This window comes from Paralichthys olivaceus, chromosome 16, assembly GCF_024713975.1.
Source record: "Paralichthys olivaceus isolate ysfri-2021 chromosome 16, ASM2471397v2, whole genome shotgun sequence".
Classification (NCBI taxonomy): Eukaryota; Metazoa; Chordata; class Actinopteri; order Pleuronectiformes; family Paralichthyidae; genus Paralichthys; species Paralichthys olivaceus.
The window spans coordinates 2,646,977-2,668,736 of NC_091108.1; the positions used below are offsets into that span (position 1 = coordinate 2,646,977).

General features: G+C 43.0%; 1 protein-coding gene across 5 annotated transcripts in view; it reads right to left on the reverse strand.

Moving 5' to 3' along the window:
- Positions 1-21,760, reverse strand: part of cadm3 (cell adhesion molecule 3) — a 77,429-nt gene that overhangs the window by 17,829 nt on the left and 37,840 nt on the right. For all 5 annotated transcript variants that reach the window (XM_069511814.1, XM_069511810.1, XM_069511809.1 and 2 more), the window contains exons 4-5: positions 11,239-11,391; positions 5,032-5,169 (exon numbers count right to left, since the gene is read on the reverse strand). In XM_069511814.1, coding sequence (XP_069367915.1) covers positions 5,032-5,169; positions 11,239-11,391 — 291 coding nt within the window. The remainder of the gene's footprint in view (positions 1-5,031; positions 5,170-11,238; positions 11,392-21,760) is intronic.

The window sequence follows — 21,760 nt, forward strand, 5'->3', positions numbered from 1 at the left end:
CGGAAGAATGCGGCCCGAGCATCACTCTACGACATACGGCTCAGTGGGAATAGAAGAAGAAAAGTATTGGGAGGGAACGCAAAATGATTCCCCCAAAGAAATGAATGCCCTGAACCTTAGGTCACGTTTGGAATCTGCAAAATGATGTTTTTTTTTTGCAGTCTCTCTATTTTCTCTGATTGATTGTTTCGCATTTTTTAAACCATATATTTTGACATTTTACAAACTAAACTATCGTTCAATAACAGATAAAGATCATTAGATTGACTGATAGTGAAAATAATCACTTGCGGCCTTATTGTGGATGAATAACAACTGAATAGAAACACCAGTTGGACGTGTGTGTGAGAAAGCAAAGGAAATGAGCAAGTAAAACTTCTCCTTAATATTCAACACGTCTGCCAGCTGAACGAGACACTTAACCCCCAGCTTCTCCGGCGGAGCCGCTCAGGCACCGAAAGCTAAAACTCCGAGTGTACTCGGCAACTCGGAGGTGTGGAAACGTGTATCTGTGAATAGAAGGTAAAGGAAGGCTTAGTGCTGCTCTGCCTGCTCAGCGAAAGCCCCTCACTGGATGAGGGTTTAAAAAAAAAAAAAAAAATACAAAAATCAAAGCAGTCATCACTTTTAGGCTTTAATCGGATTACAGCCGGTGAAAGCACTGAAGTGTGATTCCAGTATTCACATGAGGTCATCTGATTTGGAAAGAGTTCATTAGTCTTCTTACTGGATTACGAAGACGACAGGACAGATGTCTGTCTCTATTTACATTTTGTTGTGAAATCTAATTCTGTGTCTGCTAATTCTTGTGGCAACGCACCGTGATGTCACCCATTGGTTTGAGCCTCAAGTTTGCCATCTTGGATTTTTGAAACCAGAAGTAACCATATTTGGAGGAGCAAGGGGGTGGAGCCTGACTGATCTATTTATAGAATTACTCGTTGAAATGATCTTATTACTGTTTTATTTTTCTCACTCTTGTTGCTTTATCGGTCTGTTGTCATATAAATCTGTAACTCGCTCTGTGACACAGTCAAGGGAAGTGACATTCCCATTCAAATCTATCCTAAACATTATTTAAAGACGTCATTCTTTGCTTTTGTAACTTGTGATTAAGATTTTCAACTATTTCCTGACGACGTATTGACCAATGTGAATCAATTCATCTCCGAATGTGACGGAGGAATCAATAAGGAAGATTAGCGTTACAGCCTTAGATTTGTTCCACTTCCCAAATTGCTGTAATTGTGGCTGGATTGACTTTCAATTATTTATTTCTGAGAGGGTGTTAATGACAAATCCAGACCGTTTCTTCTGTTGACGCTGTAATCCTCTCAATCTTACGTCCGCACCGCGTCCTCAAAGCTGCGAATGTCTGATATTATATGATCAATGTGACAAATGTATTTAATAAAGGATTCTCAAAGGAGCCATTCTGCTTTATTAGTAGTGGTATGACTTTTTATACTCTGATCCAAAGTTATCTGATTCTGAACTTCTACTTGAGCAGAATTTTACATCAGGACTTGTAGAGGAGTGTTTTGTCTTCGTGTTCGGCCGAGGATCAGAGCATTTCTTCCACCACTGTGTCTCTCATCTCTTACGCTACCTCCGTATGGACACACGCCCATTTACCCTTCGCCATCCGCCCCACGTCCCGCATTATGACAATTTGTGCCGGTATTCAGCTCGTATGGTCTTAAGTGCCACCATAAATCCCCATTATCCCCAATCCAATACATCGATGTCACTAAATGATCCATAGCCCTTTCACACAGTACAACTAATACAGTCTTCAAAGCTCTTAGCCTTTCATTCTTCTCAATTACCACTCCCTTTCCTGCACTCTCTCTTGCTCTCCGTCTCTCCCCGCTCTCTCTATCTAAATCCTCTTTCCGGATTTCTCTCTCCATTTTGTCAGCCTCTCCATCCCTTTTTCTTCCCTCTCTCCTGTTGCGCTCTCCAGTCCCCTCTTCTTTACAACCGGTCCCCCTTTGCTTCATCCTCTCCCCACAATCTGCGCTGCCACCCAGCTGCAAAGCCGCCACGCTACCATCTTCCGTGGTTTTCCTAATTCCCCCACTGCTCTTTCTCTTTCAGCCTCTCTCTCTGTCTTCTGTCTGCTCTTTGCAGCTTCCATCGCTCTCTCGGTATCCTCGCTGTAGCTCTATTTTTACGCTCATTCACTCTCTCCCTCTCCGTTCTGTTTTTTCAGCAGCCCCTCACTGTCACTTTTCTTGATACAAGGCATCTCACACACACACACACACACACACACACACACACACACACACACACACACACACTGCAGGAATGAGAAGCACAATAACGGCAAACTGACCTGAGGTTCTCTGTCGTTATCTCGCCGGAGATGAGCTCTGTGTGACAGTCTGTGCGTGATTGTCATCTGTTCATTACCAGTGTTTGGGTATCAAATCCAAGGTGCGTGTGTGAGTGTGTGTGTGTGTGTGTGTGTGTGTGTGTGTGTGTGTGTGTGTGTGTGTGCTAACAATGACTGATTGGTGTTCAGCGATGTCAGGATGGCTGGGCGATGCCTGGAACACACCATCATTCACACGGAGTTGATATCCTTCAAACGTCTCTCTGTCTGACTCTATTTTAGTCCGGGCTCACTTTTCATTAAAGGGGCAGTTCACACAAAGAACTAAAAGAAGAACCAGTGTCCCTGTCACATTAGATGCAAGAAAGTTGATTCAGTAAAACCCTGGATTCCATTCATTGTTTTGAACTGACATTTGATGCCAGCCTTATAAAAAATATTTTATCTACAATATTCTGCAAACCACATGAAATAGGAACAGTGACAAACTGACAAATTGCATTATGACAAGTGTGTGATCCCATACGAGGGAGGAACAGTCAAGATCTTTGCTTAAATTTCTCAAATCTGCCTCTTGGAGCTCCTCTAACTTGATGGAGTATCCATGTGCACTTGAAAGTTCAAATATGTGCACTGTTACTTTTGCGCTACTTCGGAAAGTTAATGCACTTTGACTAATTTTGCTTAGACTGGCCACTGACCACACTCCCAGACATGACACAGCACATTCTCATGCACTGGTAAGGAGGGAGGGAGAGAGAGAGAGGGCCCCTAAAAACCTTTTGTGATGGTCCACTGATGTGGCGTCCCACCAGGATCTGTCCCTGTGCACCAGTGTTTAACCATGAACGTTATTTAAGATCGTGTCAGTAGATGTTAACCGCTGGTTACAGGGAGAAGGGAACAAACGCTAATTGCAGGTCTGTGACAGGAGGAAAACTTTTTGTGCTCTTCCACCTTCCAGCCCGCTTCGTAAAGGACGCTCTACTCTGACCTGAAACTGAATGCACTAGTGCTGCATGTACGTTTAGATATAATAGCCAATAAAAGTAAGACGAAAACTACTTTTAGTATTTTGAATAAACTGTCCGTTTAAACAGGAATCCAATATCTTTTTAAAAAAAAAGCAAATTCCCACACCCCTCTTTTTCTGTTGTCTCCTTTTTTTAGTTCAGCCGTGACAAAAAGTTAATCTGTCCTCAGACGGGCAGCGCTCCCATTCCCCCTCTTTGTAGCTTTAGTCTATTCTTTCGATTCATTTCAATCCATAATTATAGCAAATACTTACGCTGCCAAGGCATGAGGACACAAGATGGGCCGTGAGCATTTTTGCATTACAAAGCCTGAGTGAGGCATTCTTGCATCAATAACTCATTATCATAAGATCACATTATGTTAGTATAATTGCAGTAGAAAGAGCCTCTGCAAAAAAAGATCCACCAGTCTAAACACTGCGGTTTACACAGACTGGGATTTGGCAGGACAGCTGGGGAGCTGTGCAGACAGACAGAGGTCGCTGTTCGCGCGGTGCAGACATAGCTTAAAGCTTATAGAGTTTCTGGTGGAGGCAGATGGTGGAAGGAGCGAAAGGGCGACGGAAACAACACTTGCAACATGTTTGTTCTGCTCGATAAAGCAAAACGGAAAACCTCTGACTGATGAGGCAGCAAGAAGCAGGTGGGTTTACTGGAAAACACGGTTGTAATTTGGAGAAACTTCGCCGCTGCCAGGATCACTGTTGTGAGTCACAAGCTGCCAATCGACTCCTCGATTTTTTTACAGTTTATCAGTGAGAAAAAAAAAGCTGGTTAATTTGTCCTCTTGTGACATCGTCTCTAGTCTGCACTCACTTCCTCTTCTCGTTTATCTGTAACAAAAGACCAGTCGCTCTGACCTCATGCAAAGCTCTCTCTATCTCTGTTTCTCTGTCGACCTCATCCCTTCATCCTCGCTCCCGCCCTCCTGCCTTTTATTGCTGGACTCTCTCTATCCCCGGTTAGATCCGACCTGTGTTATCTCCAGCTTTCTGTCGTGTCACCTCCAGTCGCAGATCAGACGCACACGCTTGCAGGAATAAACTCTGCATCGACGCGCACAAAACAGTAAAAGCAAACAAACGCACGGTTCTTGGAAACATGCATGGGCACACATTTACAGGATTAGGACGTGTCGATGGGAATGAAGGGCACAAACACAAACATGCAAACACACTCGCAGCATGTTTCTGCACTCACACACACACTCGCAGCATGCCCTCGCACTTGCACACGCACATATTTGCGGGCACAGGTTTAGGGCACACAGAGAGACAGCAGGCAATGTGGCAAGGACACAAAAACAGACAACATGATCACACACACACACACACACACAAACTTCATCCTCACACACGCAACTACAAACACACACAGAGACTGACACGTGAGGCATATGTGCACAAATTCTCACATGTCCATAAACACACACAAATCCTCATACACACAGCAGGATCACACAGACACTTGATTCCAGAGACAAACACGCGTAGACAAGCAAAACCCACATCCCTGCGGAACATCCTTGCAGCTACACACTCGCACACACTGTCCTACACAAACACAAACCCAACCGTGCACTACCTCACCACACACGCAAACATTTTACGAACCCACAATGCACAAACACACACACGCATTTCCTGTATCTCTAACCTTCCAGCTCCTGGTCTCCACGGTACCAGATCAGACTGGCGGGGGGTTTGCTGCCGGTACTGGTGCAGGTCAGGGTGACTTTGCCCCCCTCGGGCACTGCATTCTCAAAGCCTGAGATCTGAGGTTTACCGGGCACACCTGGAGAGAGATTAAGGAACATAAAGAGTTAGCGGGACAAACATGGAGAGAAAACTTTTATGCTGAAGGGCTCACCTTGTAGCCAGAAGTAATATTTTTTGCAAAGTTGTGGTGCATCAAATTGGTGGAATAAAAAATAAATCCCCCCCAAAAAATATATTTTATATGTCAACAGCAGAGTTTGACACAGCATCCTCACGATCACAGACTTGAGTTTATTTGGTCAATTTTAAAAGCAGCTGGGGAAAAACTAAATTCACTCCAAACACAGTCAGGTTAGACGGACGGAGAAATTGTTGTTTGCACCAAATTTCCTACAAAATATGAATGATGATGTTTTCTTTTTCCATTTGTTCCCTTAAATCTCAACAAGGATTTTCTTATACCTAAAAACCAAACAGTGGCAGCGGAAAATCAGAAACATAATTCTGTAACCAACCGTCACTTGTAATAATTATGGGGAAACTGCAATTTGAACGACATGTTAAACACGAAGAAGCAGACCTGCAGCTTTATCAATTAGTGGAAAGAAAAACTTCAGCAACTGTTTTGAGAATCTTTCTTTTCATTCTCTCGGTCCAGCTCTTCAAAAATAACTTTTTTTTCTTCATATGAAATAAATAGCAGATCTTTGGGTTTCAAACTTTTGAATAGAACGAGCAATCAATTGCATAAGTGCTTATTGTACATCCATGATAGCAGTCGACCTCTTTCATTAACATCCATTAGCACTATAAGCATCAGGGTCTTTTGGAATATGATTCATAGTTAAATGCCATTAGTGAAATATATTTCAGAGGAAACTTCCATGATAACATGAGTCAGATCCTCACTGTGTCCGATCCAAGTTTGGATTCTTTCTTTTTGCGACTATGAATAACTGCTGAAGCTCACGGACGCTGAACAGAGACAAACTACTCCCAAATTAAATTGGACTTAACCTTCATAACAGCACTTGATGTACACATATTAAGTATCCCGAGACATCCTGAAAGACAGGCTTACTGTGAGAGGGTGAACGTCCTCCTCTGCATTAGCTCATGTCTGGTAAATGGTACTGAGTGACTGTTCATTCTTAGTACTTCAGGTCAGTTTGAAATGTTGAGTAAATTATATTTCTGCAGGTATAATTAAATTAAACTCAGAGTTCATTAGCTAAAAGCCAAAAAGGGAGTTTGAATAACTCAGTCTGAGCAAATGGCTTTTCGAGATGGGTCTCTGGAGCCTTGAGTCACTGTTTACAGGAAAAAAATGAGAGGGGCGGAGGAATGACCGGAGCAAAAGGTCACAGACGCAAACCACAGAGCGAAACCCCACATCGTCCCCGGCCAAGCCAAAATCCCATGATTCATCGTCCAGCTGTTCTTCCAGATTCCAGCGAAGACGTTTGAAAGAAAAAAACATTTTTGTCTAATTACTGTTCTAACTTGAAGCATGAGTTGAAATGAAAACAATGCAAGCAGAGGAATGAGTCCACACACGCGTCCTGCTAGAACATTTCAGTCCCAATTATGGTCAAAGGCGCGAGAGGAGAAAGTTGAACTCCTCTTACCAAACTCCATCTGGAGTCGCTGTGGGCGGCGCGATCCGCCAAGTGCTGGCGGAGTTTACTGTGATTCTGCTCTTGAAAATAATGAACATTCAGTTTGCCATCTACCACATATCCTGCCATCTTGTGAATTAAGGGAGGAAGGAGGGAGTGATGGACGGACAGAGAGAGGGATGGAGGTGAAACAGTGGAGGCAAGGAAAGTTGCACAGAAAGTTGAGTGCGAGGAAACTCTAGGAGCAGAAAAATGATTTTCATTTAAACAGACAGGATTTTGCAGCAATTACTGAAATGTTCAAAAATGAAATTTTATCCGGGGGAAGAAACTTTTATACAAATATGTGGAAAGACAGAAACTTTCACAGCTGGACAGAAAGAATAGGTGACAAATGAAACATGAACCGTATTAGCCGTTCCCATCAGGATGAACGTTTCTCACCGTGTGACGAAGGTGATCACGTTGACTCTTCCCACTAAAAGAACAAGTGGACCCAAACCCTCGCTGCAGAATGCTCCCCACAGAGCCACCAGACTCCCTCACTGTGGGGGTCAAGCACAGGCCTGTACCATTCTCTCGGTGAACATCACACCGCCTCTCGTTGAGAACGTCTCGTAAAATGACTCATCTGACCGTATCACGTCTGCCACACGTCTCTGCGGAGCTGAGCCTGTGTGGTTTTTTTATGCACCGCTGAACTCTGCGTGCATTCATTTATGTAATGAGGGGCTGATGCAACGCAGCCCGGCTGTAATATCCCTCTCCATGTCAGTGTTAATGGACTGCTCTTGTTGTCACAGTCTGATCACGTCCTGCTTTCACAGCCTCGCTCACCTGAGTTAGTTTTCTTCACGTATCGCTCTCACGCACAGATATCAGGATTATTAAATGAGTGATGTCTGCACCAAATATATTTATTGATCAATTAGGTCAGTGTTACTATTGAACAGCCATTGGGACAAAATGAACTGTCTTTATCTGACTGTCCATCCATCTGTCTAGCCGTCTATCGATCTATCTATCTATCTATCTATCTATCTATCTATCTATCTATCTATCTATCTATCCATCTATCTATCCATCATCTATCTATCCAATTACCCATTATCGATATATTTAGTCAGTGTTTCTATTAAATGTCTTTCTCCATCCGTCCGTCCATCCATCAGTATTTTTTGATTTATTTAGTCAGTGTTCCTATTGAACGGCCATTGGCAGAAAATAAAGTTATCAGTTATCTATCATTAATCTATTCTTCTATCTGTCTGTCTATCATCCACCTGTCCATTGCTCATCTTCATGGTTTGAAAGATAGATTAGCTTGTCATGGAGCGATAACAAGCTTATATCCGTCTATCTATCCATCCGTCTATCTATCCATCCGTCTATCCATCCGTCTATCTATGACTACTACTATCTACATAAGTAGATAGCGTATCTAGTTCACAGCTTAATAACTAGGTAGATCGTTCTTCAGCTAGCGAGCCGGTTAGATAGACAGAAACTGTCCCTGGCATTTTGTCTTCCTCTCCCAGATTGACATATGGACAAGTGGACAGCTTTGGAAATATAAAGTGTCATGAACGAACCATGGTATAGATCAAAAAAATAAAAATGTGGTCAATTTTTAATGCGTCAGTATTTGATGTGGTGCTCAGTGTGCGGAAGTTCTCTGGCAGTAAAGTAGCATTGAATATTGATGAAGGGAATAATACTGCACGTATAGAATTGGCTGGAGAAGTCCTGTCGAGACCCTCTCCTCTACAAGGAGAATGAAAGAGAAGAACGCTATTATAAATTATTCTCTGCTCGGCTCAGGAGCGGAGAGGCACGGGCACACGTTTTAGTCTCACAGACACGCAGCCATTTCAAAACTGACCACACTCAGCAGTAACGCGCTCATGTGTGTTTATGTGTGTGTCCGTCAAAACCCCTCGCACACGTCAAAACAAGAATGAAACACCCACACACAAGCATCACTCCTCCAGAACTCAATATCCTCGGCTGATTTTCCCATAGGGGTCGGTGCATTTTAGACATTTTACCATACATTTTTAATGGTTTGGCTTCCTCTCAGGGGTCATGAAATATTTATCGAACACAGAATACAGTGTCACATCCGTCAGTTACGGCAAAGGGAAAGAAAATGCTTGAAGCGCAATTACTGCAAAATTGGAAGATTAAGTGAAGGAGTGATTCCCTAATTGGAGTAAGACGACCTGCAGCTTCACCTTCACCACACATTATACCATCCCCCACACACACACACACACATTAACATTTTAGGCACTGCTCACGCTGACGTCCAGAGGAACTGCATCTCATTCTTTCTGACATACTCTGCAGCACTGCCAAAACATTTGAATAAATATCAATGCAATTACAGATTCAATGCTTCCACAGCTGTCAACTGACAAACCCCAAAATTTGGGGGGCCGTAAACATAAACCACCCCGCTCCGCCCTACGTATGAAAATTTAAGCATCTCTTGTACCCACTAAGTGCAATTTCCAAGAGAGCTGGGCATAAACCTGCAGCAGATTTTCATCCAAGTTTAATTCGTTGGCAAATAATGATGCATTGGATTAAAAAAAGCTAAGAGGAAATGGCAAAAACTGATACAAACCCCCCTCAAGATCCCAATTAGGCTCACAGTACAAACTTTACTCTTGGTCATATCAGAGGGTATGTAAATATCAGTAATGGAAGCCAATTTGTTGAATAAATATGGATACAGCTTAGTTGCGGTCAGCACAAACAATGACTCACTTTCATTACAAAGCCATTTAAAGGTGGAATTGGATGCACTAAAACTCTGGCCATAAAATCTGCTCGCCACAACTTTCCGGGAACGTCTGACCAGCTGTCTCTCCCATGTATACGCTAAGTCTCTATTGTGGTTGTTTGGCCATTATTTGATTCATGGCAGCATTGCCAAGCACACGGCTTTGTTCTCATCTTCAAGTGAAACCAGGAAATACAGCCAGAACGAGCCGACACTGAGGGACGGCAACAACTCCACCGCGAGCAAAAAAAAAATAAATAATGGATGGCTTTGTGTGGGGGTAAAGCCGATTAGCCCAATATCCAATCAATAAACAGGCCCACTCACCGCTGACAGGTTGACCGCAATTTATGGCAGGCTGCAGGGAAACATCGCACATGGGTAATAACATCCATCTCCAAGAAGATGAGCGGAGCCAGTTTATCTCCGCACAAGAGTTACATAAGGTCATAACCTCCCACAAAGGTTAACGCTGCAGTGAAGGATCTGGATCAGACTGCATGAAGACATCACGAGGAAGGGGATGGAGTCATGTTGTAATATAATGGTCTGCTGTGCTGTCAAAGGGATCATTCGGAATATTTATTCAATTCATCTCTTACACTGCCAGCAGAACATTTGTATTTTAAAGGGACTCTGCCACTGCATCCGACACAACAACCGCTGCTTTCAGACCTTCGCTGAACTCTCTTGAAAATCTCCAGAGGGGCTGAATGTCCGAGTGAGAGGCTCCAGATTTTCTCTGGCCAGCCCCTCGAGGAAAAACTGAGGACAATGTCTGAAAGAGCCAATGTGAAGAAACGCAGGTTTCACCGTGAGTTGAATACATTTCTGAAACGCAACAGAGGCAAAAATGAAACAGCATAAAGAATACAGATATCTCCGAATGAGCGGTGCCATACATGAAGGAGCCACAGACGAAGATCGTAAGAGAGCTTCTGGTGATGAGTAAGTGCTGTAAACAAAAACACATCCTTCCTCCGCCGGCTGCCTCCCCTGAACGCTACGAAGTTGAGAATCTCCAGTTGCAAATTGAATGTGTGGACATTCTCTGGAGTTGTTGTGTGAAAACAGTTAATATGATGTAACTTACAATAGAAATCTACAGGGTCAAAGATCATTCAGCTCTGAGAGGGTGAGCCCTGCAGGACTGGTCAGGTAACACAATGTCATAGCAGTATTATACTATTCTGCGTTTCCCGTGTGCAGTCGGCAACTGGCTGGTGTAGACGTTTTGTAAAATTGTTGTAAACAACATGAAGGTGGAGGAAGAAAATGACACAAAAATGTCCATCCATTTAAATTTGTCAGGATCCAACAGGTTCAGGAGACAAATTAAGATGGACTGCAGTCAAGCCGATTTGCACAGCCATCAATCAGTCTCAAAGGAGACGCCTGACTACGAACACAGGGAAAACAAGAATGTCATCCGGCACCAGTTCGCCTCGGTGAGAACAAAGAATATTTTTTAAGCCTTGGTTGGAAAAGGAATACCTGAAGTCTCACGGAGAGAGATCCTCCTTCAAAGACAGATACGAGATACAAGGGAAAGTTAAAATTAAGTAAAGGGACTTTTTTGCTTATTTTACAATGAAAGAAAAGAAACACTTTTGCCTGTTAAAAGCAGGAATAAAAAATATGAGAGATACTTTCAACATTTAGATTAGGGTTTATTTTTTTATGTAGTGGGAAAGTTGTGACCGCTGTGATATGAAAGTTATGCACACGTGTGACCCACCTAGAACAGTGACCGTGGCTCTGGCGGTGCGGACCGGCATGGTGAAGATGGAGCAGGTGTACTCGCCCTCGTCGGACAGCTGCACGTCACCGATCATGATGGAAAGCTCGGTGGATGTCGAGCGGTGCAGCTGGATGCGGTTGTCTCTGAGCGCTGAGGGAAGAAGAAGATCAGGAACATCAATAATTAGAAATGAGCTCGTCATCTGCTTCAGAAATTATTAAAGGAGGGTTCAGACTCACAACGTTGGCTCCTTAAAAATACTTGATTTATTTATATACTGTAATGGTTCATTTCTTTTAATATTTTAATATTTATCATTTTAATACCTTGTCTCTGTATAACGACTACTGTCATTATTAATGTTGACGATTGTGAGATAAATGTCGAATTGTTTTGTCATGTCAGCTCTTGATTCAGACGACTATGGGGTTTGACAGAAGAAGAAAGTCAGAGGAAGGGAGGAGGAAACAAGGGGGGAAAAAATAAAAGAAGATGAGCGAGGGAAAGTAGGCTCAGTCGTTTTGAAGGAGGAGGGAGAGGAGGGAGGGTGGAGAGGAAATGGAGGAGAAGGAGGAAAGCACAAGGGGAGGTTGTGAAAGTGAAGGAGATGATGAGAGAGGAAAAGGAAGAAGGCCATGGAGAATGGATTAAAATATCTGATGAAGTTAGGAGGAAAATGAGAGAAAAGGAGGCAGACGGTATATGGAATATAATGTCATGAAGACGGTACAGCAGATGTGATGAAAGATAAGGAAAGGAGGGTGGGATGGGGGAGGAAGAGAGTGGGAGAGGTTGCGAATAGGAAGAAAGTAGGGAGAGCAGTGAACTGGGGAAACAGGGGCAAAAAGTGGGGTAACGGAAGAAAGGAAATGATGAAAGGAAAGTGAAAGACCATCGTTTGGAAGGAACAAGTTGGAGCAAGAGGAGAAAGGAGGACTGGCAAGAAAAGGAACAGCAGTGGGAATATAGTGAGAAGAATAAGGGAGGTGTGATGGGGGAGGGCAAAGAGGGGAAAGAGGAAAGTAAGAAAGATGATGTGCGGAATTTAAATCGTGCGAAAGAGAAAGGTAAAATGAAAGGAGTGGGGGAGAGAGGTGAGAGAGAATGATGTAAGCCAAGGAGGAGGAGGAGGAGTGATGAAGATGAGGAAAAAATAGCAGAGATGTACGCCTGACCGAGGCAAAGAAGAAGACAAAGAGGGGAGTGTAGGGAGGCGATGCAAATTGAGAAGGAGAGACAAGAGAAAGTGCATGAGAGGAGAGGGGGGGGGGGGGGATAACACAGAGGAAGCATAAATAGCGAGGAGAATAAGGGAGAGAGGGGGAAGGAGGGGTTGAGGAGGGGAGGAGGATGAAGAGAAGCGAGGCAGGGCGGAGGGGAGGGGGGGGACATAAGAGAGACATAAATGGCTTTGTCATCAATGAGAAATTCAGCCATGAAAGAGGGAGAGAGAGCGAGCGACTGAGATGGATGATGATGATGAAATGCAACGAAATAACGGCTTGTTTCTGTGATACCATTGACCTCTACGCTGTTTGTGCAGCGTGATTGCTGTCTGTCTCCCTGCTTTCCCCTCCGCCTGTCTGTACACACGTCTCCCCGTCTTAATAAAGGCTTTGTTCTCACCGCACAGACACGCACAACAACCGCTAAACGCATAACGACAATCCCACCGAGAAGAGAAACAAGGTGCCCGCAAAAAAAAAAAAAAAAAACGCTTTTGTGGTCAAGCAAAGTGAACGACTTGTTTTTGTCTGGATCCTGAAACACAAGACTTTTTGTGGGGTGTGTGTGGGGGGGGGGACAGATAAACTCACAGCTTTATCTCAGGTAGTTGTAGTGGATGAGGACGGGGGTGGGGGCCTCTGGGGGCGTGACGTAACGCACACAGACGAGGAGTCAGTGCGTGTCTGCGGTTGCGTAACAGATCCAGAAGAGGCCTCGTGGACCAACCGCACGTCACAGTTTTGAATGTCTCCTAAATTAATGAGGATGAGCAGGGTCAAGTTAAGTTCACTTCGTGGGAACGTGAATCTTGTTTCTTCCAATAAAGTTTGTAACATTATTTGCTTCATTAAGTATCTTTATCCCACGTGTGTGTGTTTGTTTTCGTGGTTACACTTTGTTTTCCCGTCTATTTATCGGCCTCACTCACTATTTAGCAATGTTTGTTTATATCTTCATCTCTGTCATTCTCACTGTCTCATTATCTGTTTTTTCATCTCTCCATCCGCCTTTGGGCTTGTCTGTCTCGATTGCACTTGTCTCTCACACACACACACACACACACACACACGCATGCACACACACACACACACACACACACACACACCTGTTTCTCTTGATATTTTTCAGTTATTTCATCCAACTCTACTTTGTCTTCATGCCTTATCACTAAGCAAGGTCACTACATCTGTCTTCGTGAGCTACCCTTACACACCCACACACCCACACACCCACACACCCACACCCACACACACACACACACACACACACACACACTTCTCCATGCCCTCTGGACCCTGCACACAACTATCAGTCTCCTTAATTCTCTTCCCTTCATCTATCCTCGATCTCCCCTCCTTCCCTCTCTCTTGTTCTTCCTCGTCGTCTTCTCCCTCCTACGTCTCAACCATTTCTAATCTTTTCTGACTCCCGGGGCTTTTCTCCACCCCCTTTCTTTTTTTCATCAGAAACAATGTATATTGCTCGCGAGCACAGGTGTGATGGATTTTCAAAAACCATATGATGTGTAGTTATGAGGGCGAATCGATCGTAAGGCCTCCTGAAAATCGCACATGTGCCTCGTGTTGTTTTGGCTGCAAGGTGAGCTCCTGATGTTACACACTAGTGTTTGGCTTTTATGTGGTTAAAAAATATTATTCCTTTCTATTTATTGAGATAACCTGGTTTACAGGTGTTTGTGTGGTTGGATAGAATTTAGTTCATTAGTGGAAAACACGATATATTTGGAGCACGTCCAAGGCTTTGATGGACATGAAGCTCTGAACATCTGAAAGTTCCCAACATGTCCGACAGGCACTGAAACTTTTAGAAGGCTGAGTTCCGGTGTCCTCTCCTCGTTCCTTGTGTTGAAAATGAGAAAATATATAAATCCAGTCAGCGTTTCTTAACAGAACAGAAGTGTGGTCTAAAGGAAACTTTCCTGTTTTAATTGTCAGAACAAAAGACGAGCAAGTGTGAAAGATAATATTCAAGGAGAAACCCCGAGGCTCAGACACGAGTTATGAAATCCTGACCAGAGAAACTCCTCTAATCTTGAATATGCACGAGATTTGAAAATAATCATCACACACTACAGGAGTGTGTTGAGATCATTGTGCCAGGAGGGAGCGACGCACCACCTCACATCTCGTCAGACTTCACGGGGAAGCAGATAAAAAATGAGAACGTGGTGCAAAAACATGCAGTGAAACGTTAGCAACACTTTGTGTGTTATCTGTCAACAGTAGCGTGCACATAACTTATCAAGCTGTAGTTCAGAAGAAGTTTCGTCTCTCCCATTGGTTATTGTGAATTGAATGATGTGATGATAATCTTCATGATCCAGACTTTAAACATCGTCTGACGTTATTGTGGCGGCCACTGAATCACTGAGAGGTTTGAGATAAAAGACAAACACGAGCCACAACATCCCCAGTTTGAACAAGACGCCACTGATGACCCCTGTTTGTCTTTGAAAAAGAAAATATCATGTTTTAAATAAAAATATATAACCCCGTGCACACAAAACCTAAAACGAGTAAAGTTATAATATCCCCAAAGCATTTGTGGTCATAAAATGTTGAACTAATTTATGACTGACGTGGTAACGGACGCTAATTTTAAGAAAACATGTGAGTTCACCTTAATTCTGATGACGTTCTTCCTAGTCGATAAGGAAAATTGGTTTATGACTGAAATATATCATAACATTTTAATGCAGTTTAAGTTTAACAGCTATAAACTCACAAGTAACTTTCAGATGCATGTTTGTAAAGAGCAGGAAACAGCTGGATTTGAATAAAAAGTTACCGTGACAGACGTCGGAACAGTTCACCGACTGTAGTGTTGCATTATTATTATTATTATTATTATAAGGAGACTCTGTTGTTGCTGTGCTGAGGAATATTGAGCATAATTGAAAACTTGTCATGGAAATAATTCTACAAACAGCAGCTCAGTCAACTGTGCAACTTTGTGATTTACAGTGTGTACAAAGGTATGAAAGGGTTTTAAAGGCTGAGCTAACAAGCTGGGGCGTCTACGTGTGTTGTTGGTTACACACAGAGCGCACGTCTCGGTTCTGTGTGTGTGTGTGTGTGTGTGTGTGTGTGTGTGTGTGTGTGTGTGTGTGTCCAGATAGTAGCTCTTGTCTGCAGATCAAACTTGAGACTCGATACTCCCCGAACGTCCAAACTGTTGATCCGGTCACAGCAGCTGTTCTTGCTAACTTGTCTTCTTCCTCCTGCAAATCCTCCTCACTAATCCTCCTCTTCCTCCTCCCCTTCAATCTTTCTCATGGTTTTTTTATTTTCAACTTCAAACACTCGGGATAGAGAAGAAAATTCTCTCTTAACACGTTGCGAGTGCACATACACATATTCCTTTTTCATCTGCCTCCTCATGCCTCTCCGACCAAGTTTCCACTCGGCTGAGAACTCTCTCAATTTTAGATTTGCTTTATTGGCGCAGGGGAGAAGCTGCGTGTTGCTGAAGCAAAGTACATCAGTTATGGACCAATATTTTTATATCTCTTCATTTCACATCACCTCTCCCTCCTCCTTCTCCCTGTCCATGTCTCTTCCAATACATCCATCTCATTTCCTGCCTCTTTCCTCCTCTACTATTCAGCCCTCTGGTTTTCTCTCCATCACGCCGTCATTTTGTTTTACATTTTACGCATCTAGTTGACACTCTGAAAAAGAGAAACCGCTTCTCTCTCTCTCTCTCTCTCTCCCACACACATCGCCTCCATCTTCCCATCTGTTTCTGGATTTTCTCTCACTTCACTAATTATACATCCTTTCCGACAGCCGATCTGGGTTCGGTGACCGCAGGCGTCCCTTGATCATACCGTCCCCACTGATCTGAGGGCATCAATTGATCCCGGATCAGTGTGCCAACTACGAAACACTTGATAAACACACACCTGTCTGCTTTACACACCGTGCCCTCCTTTCCCTCTTTCTGCCTCTCAATCGTCTCGTCTCACTCTCTCACGTGCAAAAGTAATCACTTAGAGGCGACGGCACAAATATATGCAAAATCAATGAAAAGAGGCGAACACAGGGAGATGAACCAAACTTTGCCCAGAGTGGTGCAAACAGAACCAAGCAGGCATTAGTTCCAGCTGAAACTTTACAGAGAAATGTTCCCGACGGTGCATCAGCTCAGAGCAACATGTCAATGAAATCCTGATATGTAGTATTTACAGAAGCGAAACATGTCCACCGGGGGATTTCTGGGTAAATAACGTTGACTGATGACACATCCTAAGAGCTAGATTACCTGGAGAAGACAGAGCTCACGCTGGCTGCTCAGCCTGGTGCCAGAGGATTAAAAAGAAAGCATGACAGAGGAGAATATATAATGCAGAAGAATAGATTATGTTCTCCCATCTTTCCTCACCTTAATGGAAGGAATTCAAGGAAGCAATTATCACAATGGCTGCCACTTTATCAACCTGCAGATTTCCGCTGCTTTCGGTCGCCTGCGTGCCACCACATCAGCGCCACTGCTCATTTTTCAAAAATCAAAGCATCGGAGTCATGCAAAGTACAATGAAGATATTTCCACCTCTCTTCTTCATGTCGCTTTACGTCCTTGTAGCATTTTGATTTGATTGACTTTGATAATCAGTGCAGAACGTGTGTGTGTGTATGTGTTTGAAGCTCTTTACTTCATCATTTCATGTCTTTAAAAGGCAGATTGTCCTCAATGTGCTCCATCCTGACTTGTGCATTTTGGGAAATACGGCTCTTTGTTGTCGTGCCGAGAGAAGAATTGGTAACACGCTTGTGTCTGTGTATTAGATTTGCAGCCAGACGGGGGTTTATAGATGATCAGCTTTGTATAAAGACTGGAAGAAGGAAAACACAGAAGATTTGTTTTCATTTCCACAGAGCAAGGCTAGCTCTGTATGGTCTCCACTCCGAGCCGAGCTAAGCTAATCAGCCGCTGGATGTGGTTGCACTCGACATGAGAGATGCATCAATCTTATTATCTGACAAACAGGGATTCAACATACGCATATAATTCAAAACGCACTTATTCCAGTGAAGTAAACAGCAGGTAAGCTCTAGATCGCAGCACCGTTATTAACAGAAGCAATAAAAATTATTTTTAATTGTCCTCCCTTCTAAGTGTCTATGTCCCGCCTCCATGTACACTCTATAAACGTGTATGTGGAAGTGACGATGAAGTGATTCTGATTCCATTTGAGTTTAAAGAAAAACGTGGATTTATCTAAAAGGTCAATTTGTTTTTCTGGATTTCGTTTTTCTCAACAATCGCTTCTCTGATCGTCTTAAAACTTTGGCGGGTTTGATTCTGAGGACCGAGTCTTTACACGACACACGCCATCGCTATCGGAGGGGAGGGGACAGGACCATGACACGGACGGTGTTTTGCTGTGGTCTGAAGGAAGTGTGTTGGGTTTGTTTAAAGCTGTTTTATCACAGAGCAAGAAATCAGCTACTGAATTAAACTTAAAAAATGTCTCCGCCTTTTATTAAGAATGACCAGTTAAACTAACACGGTACTGACGTATGCGTCTGTTCTGTTTAATGTCGAGCTTATTGATTTTGGTTCTTCTTAGCTATCGAGAGGCGGAGGGCCAATCTCTGAATCAAACAGAAGATGTTTTTCATACATTGACTTCATTAACCTCGAAAATAAATTAGGTTTTCTTTTTTCACTTTGAATTCTGAGTGCGTGCGCGAGCGTCTCTTTCTTCTCCGTGCGCTTGTCGTCCATTACAAGTGATTATTTTAGGGAGACATGGAGAAGTGGAGTTCAGACGAAAAAGCCTTCTTTCAAGTGCCGGATTTCAAAAAAGTCTCTGCGGCAGTCGTACGGTCCTGTGATGGTTGTTGTTAATACATTCTCCAGAGAGCCTTCCCAGACACCAAGAAAACTTTGACTGATGCGATGCGGATCAATAGTTTTTCAGAAAATGTCAAAAAAAACAACTCTCGCCGTGCATTCGGAGTATCGCCTCGTTCTGTGCTGTGAGCAGTCATTGTCAGTTTGTTTCTTTCTCCGGGAGGCTGAGTGCGGAGCCTACCATCAATATCGATGTTATTTATTTTATTTTTTTTGCGTCGTGCTTATCTCGCTTAAGACTGTGTCAAAGTTGAACACCAGAAACTTTAGATGTTGGCGAAGGGAGTCTCTAATTTTTCCCCCGCAGGTAAAGAAGGAGAGAGGAGCAGGATCCTTGAGGAACGTGGTTTATAAATCACCAGAGAGTCTATTACCTCGTTAAACTGTTCGGAGGGAGATCGCCTGTCTGATGTCTGCTGATGTGCTTTCATAGAATGGAAATATGACAAATACATAAAGTTATAGGTGGACTGAGAGCAAATATATATATATTTTTACTGGTGAGGATATGTGTTAGGGTATTTGTACTGCTGGTCTATATTTATTGTCGGCACACTGTAGGTTCACTTCCCTGTAAACCACGGCCTCATGAAAGAAACTGAATAAATGAAATAAACACGGCCTCAGAAGTATTTACCAGGATCCTTGGACAAAAAGTGAAAGAAAGGAAGGATCGTGTTTCGTAGCAGCGTCACAGGTGGAGACATGATGTAGTTTCATGCTCAACGGGTCCAGTGAGGTTCAGCAAGAACGTAAGCAGCTAAATCTGCTTTCAAACCTTCATAACCTTGATTCAGGAAATGTTTCGAGTGTGTTTTCCCCACAACATCATTTTATGTTTTTATATTTTTTTTTAATCACAAGCAGTCGACCGAATCAGATATTCTTATTTATCCTTATTTATCCAGCTGGAGGTTCATCATTAGCTACCAACTGTCAAATATTTCAGGATGGAGGAAACTATTCTTTATTCTTTTGTGTCCACGTGTTATAAATGTATGTAATGTTACCGTCCAGAGTCTGAATCCTGATAATGTCATCTGTGAGTTGGCAGCGTTCGTATCTTTGGCTTTCCTTCTGGATCGTGGGAGGAAGAGGAGACACAATATCTTTCTTTTTTTTTACAGTCCACGGTTGACAGAGAATTTAAGTTCTGCTCAGATTCATGGAGATGTCTTTAAAGAGTCGACAGTCTGGGGGTTTACGAGTCAAGCTCCCCTCAGAGGCTGCGGTTCCAGTGGCCAGACCGTGATGTCTTGTGATGTAACCCAGACTTTTAAACAGGATTTTATAAACTACTTTTAAGATTTACTCACTCTGATGTGGAGTCTCTTCATTGATGCACTGCATTAATACTAGATTTAGGCTCAGCTGAAAGCCAAATGTCTGTGTAATGCCCTCTTTTGTTTCCATTTCTTTGTTTTGTTTTCGTGTCTCAGTCTTTAACGTCCCTCATGTTCGTCTCTTTGTCTCTCTGTCTCTCTCTCTGTCTCCTGGTAGCCTAGAATTAAATTAAGGTCCCATCTGTTTTCATGCTTTCCTACTTGTCTAATCTCTTCTATTAGCAGCACTGGCTCTTTTTTCTCTGCTCATCCATCCATCCATCATCTATCCTTCCATCCACTCCCACACATTTCCTCCGGGGTATCTGTGGTTCCTTAAAAGGCTCTTAAAATAAATTACTGTATCTCAAATTAAAGGAATTAAAACGTATCAACGTATCTTGAATTAGCCACAGATATGAGATAATTTGTTTTTTCTCCGTGTAATAACATGTTGTTTTGCTCTAAATGTTCACACTCAGATTAATACACGACAGGATTAACAGGAAAAAAGCTTTTCTGTCGTTGTATCCGTTTTAATAAACACAACTGGGTTTTCTGTCCCTTAACAATTAACTTCCTGTTTTGCTTTGCGTCTTTATCTTTGGCGAGTTATAGTTGCACGACTCACATTTTGCTCTGCTCCACTGAAACAAGGTTCTCTTATGTTTTTTTAATTTCTGTTCCATTTCCTGGTAGCTTTTAGAAAAAAGGGTCTGGTCCTTCCACATCTGTGTGTGTGTGTGTGTGTGTGTGTGTGTGTGTGTGTGTAGCCTCCCGAGCTGCGACCAGCAGGGTCAAATTAAACTGGTATCAGTGGCTTCGGTTGCCTGAATGATGATGGAAGTCGTCTTGAGCTTTCGACCTACCGCAGAAAATTGAATTGAATCAATGTGACCCTGCGATTATGCCGACAACATCAACATTTCATACATCACAGCTTAGGCTCAGGTTTTTCCATCATTTTTCACATTATTTGTGAATAATAACTTTTGTATAAATCAAATCCAAGGTCTCTTTTCCTGCAATCGTCACATCATTTTCACAAAATCATTTCTCCTCTCTCTCTACAGTGTGATATCTACCACTCTGTCTTCACACTAACTGTACCATCCTCTGAATTCTCTCCATCTTAGTTTATATGACGATGGCCCTGCACCCCCTACACAGATTATCTTTCGTTTTAACAGGACTCCCTCTTGAATCCACCACCTCTGATCTCACCCTCGTACGCGTGTGACTCCGCAGCGTGGCAGCCGTCACAGCGAGGAGTTGTCGCTCATCATTTTCATCCTCTTCTTCTAGGTCTCATCACGCTGTTCGTCAATTCCTTGCTCCGCCCGCTCCCTCCACCCATCCATTTTTCTCAACTCTCCAATGCCCGACGCACGCTGTGCAGTGTGGGAACGTACTGATTTTTCTCTTTTCCCCCCCCATCTCTTATCCACCCTCCCTCCCTCTTCAATCAACTTTCCCTTCCATTCTTGTTGTAGTATATCCTTCTCTCTCTCCGTGCTCCTTACCCTCATCACTTTATGTCTTGCTGTCTTAACTCTGCAACACACTGTCTGCGCTCTGCCGCTCAGGCCAACTGCATAGATGACTTGCTGCTCTCTTTCAATCTATCTTTCGGATCAGTGACACATTCTTCAGTCGTTGTTTTCCAGCACCCGGCCTCACTTTTTAGGTCCCGCCGGCCTTTTTTGTTTCACTGTTATAATCTATCTGTCTTTTCTTTGTCGGCTGGACTTTTCTCTCTTTCTGTGCAGCAGAATGTTTTCACAAATTATTGAACATTAAAGTAAAGAAAGTTGAACACTGGTGTTCACGGTGTTTCCTTAGCAACACTAATCAACGTTAGTAAACAAACAAAGGATTGTGTGACGCTCTTATGGAACTCATATTCTGCTTTTTTTAATATTTTACAAATAACTGAAGAGCACCACATTGCAAAGTGCAGAGCAGAGCCACCCGGAGAGTAAATATGGAATAAGCATTTAAAGATAAACATAACTGCATTGCTCAGTGGCAGATCAGAAAACAAACAGTTGTTTTTAAGGGGATTAGGTTTGAAAAAGCGTTTAAACTTT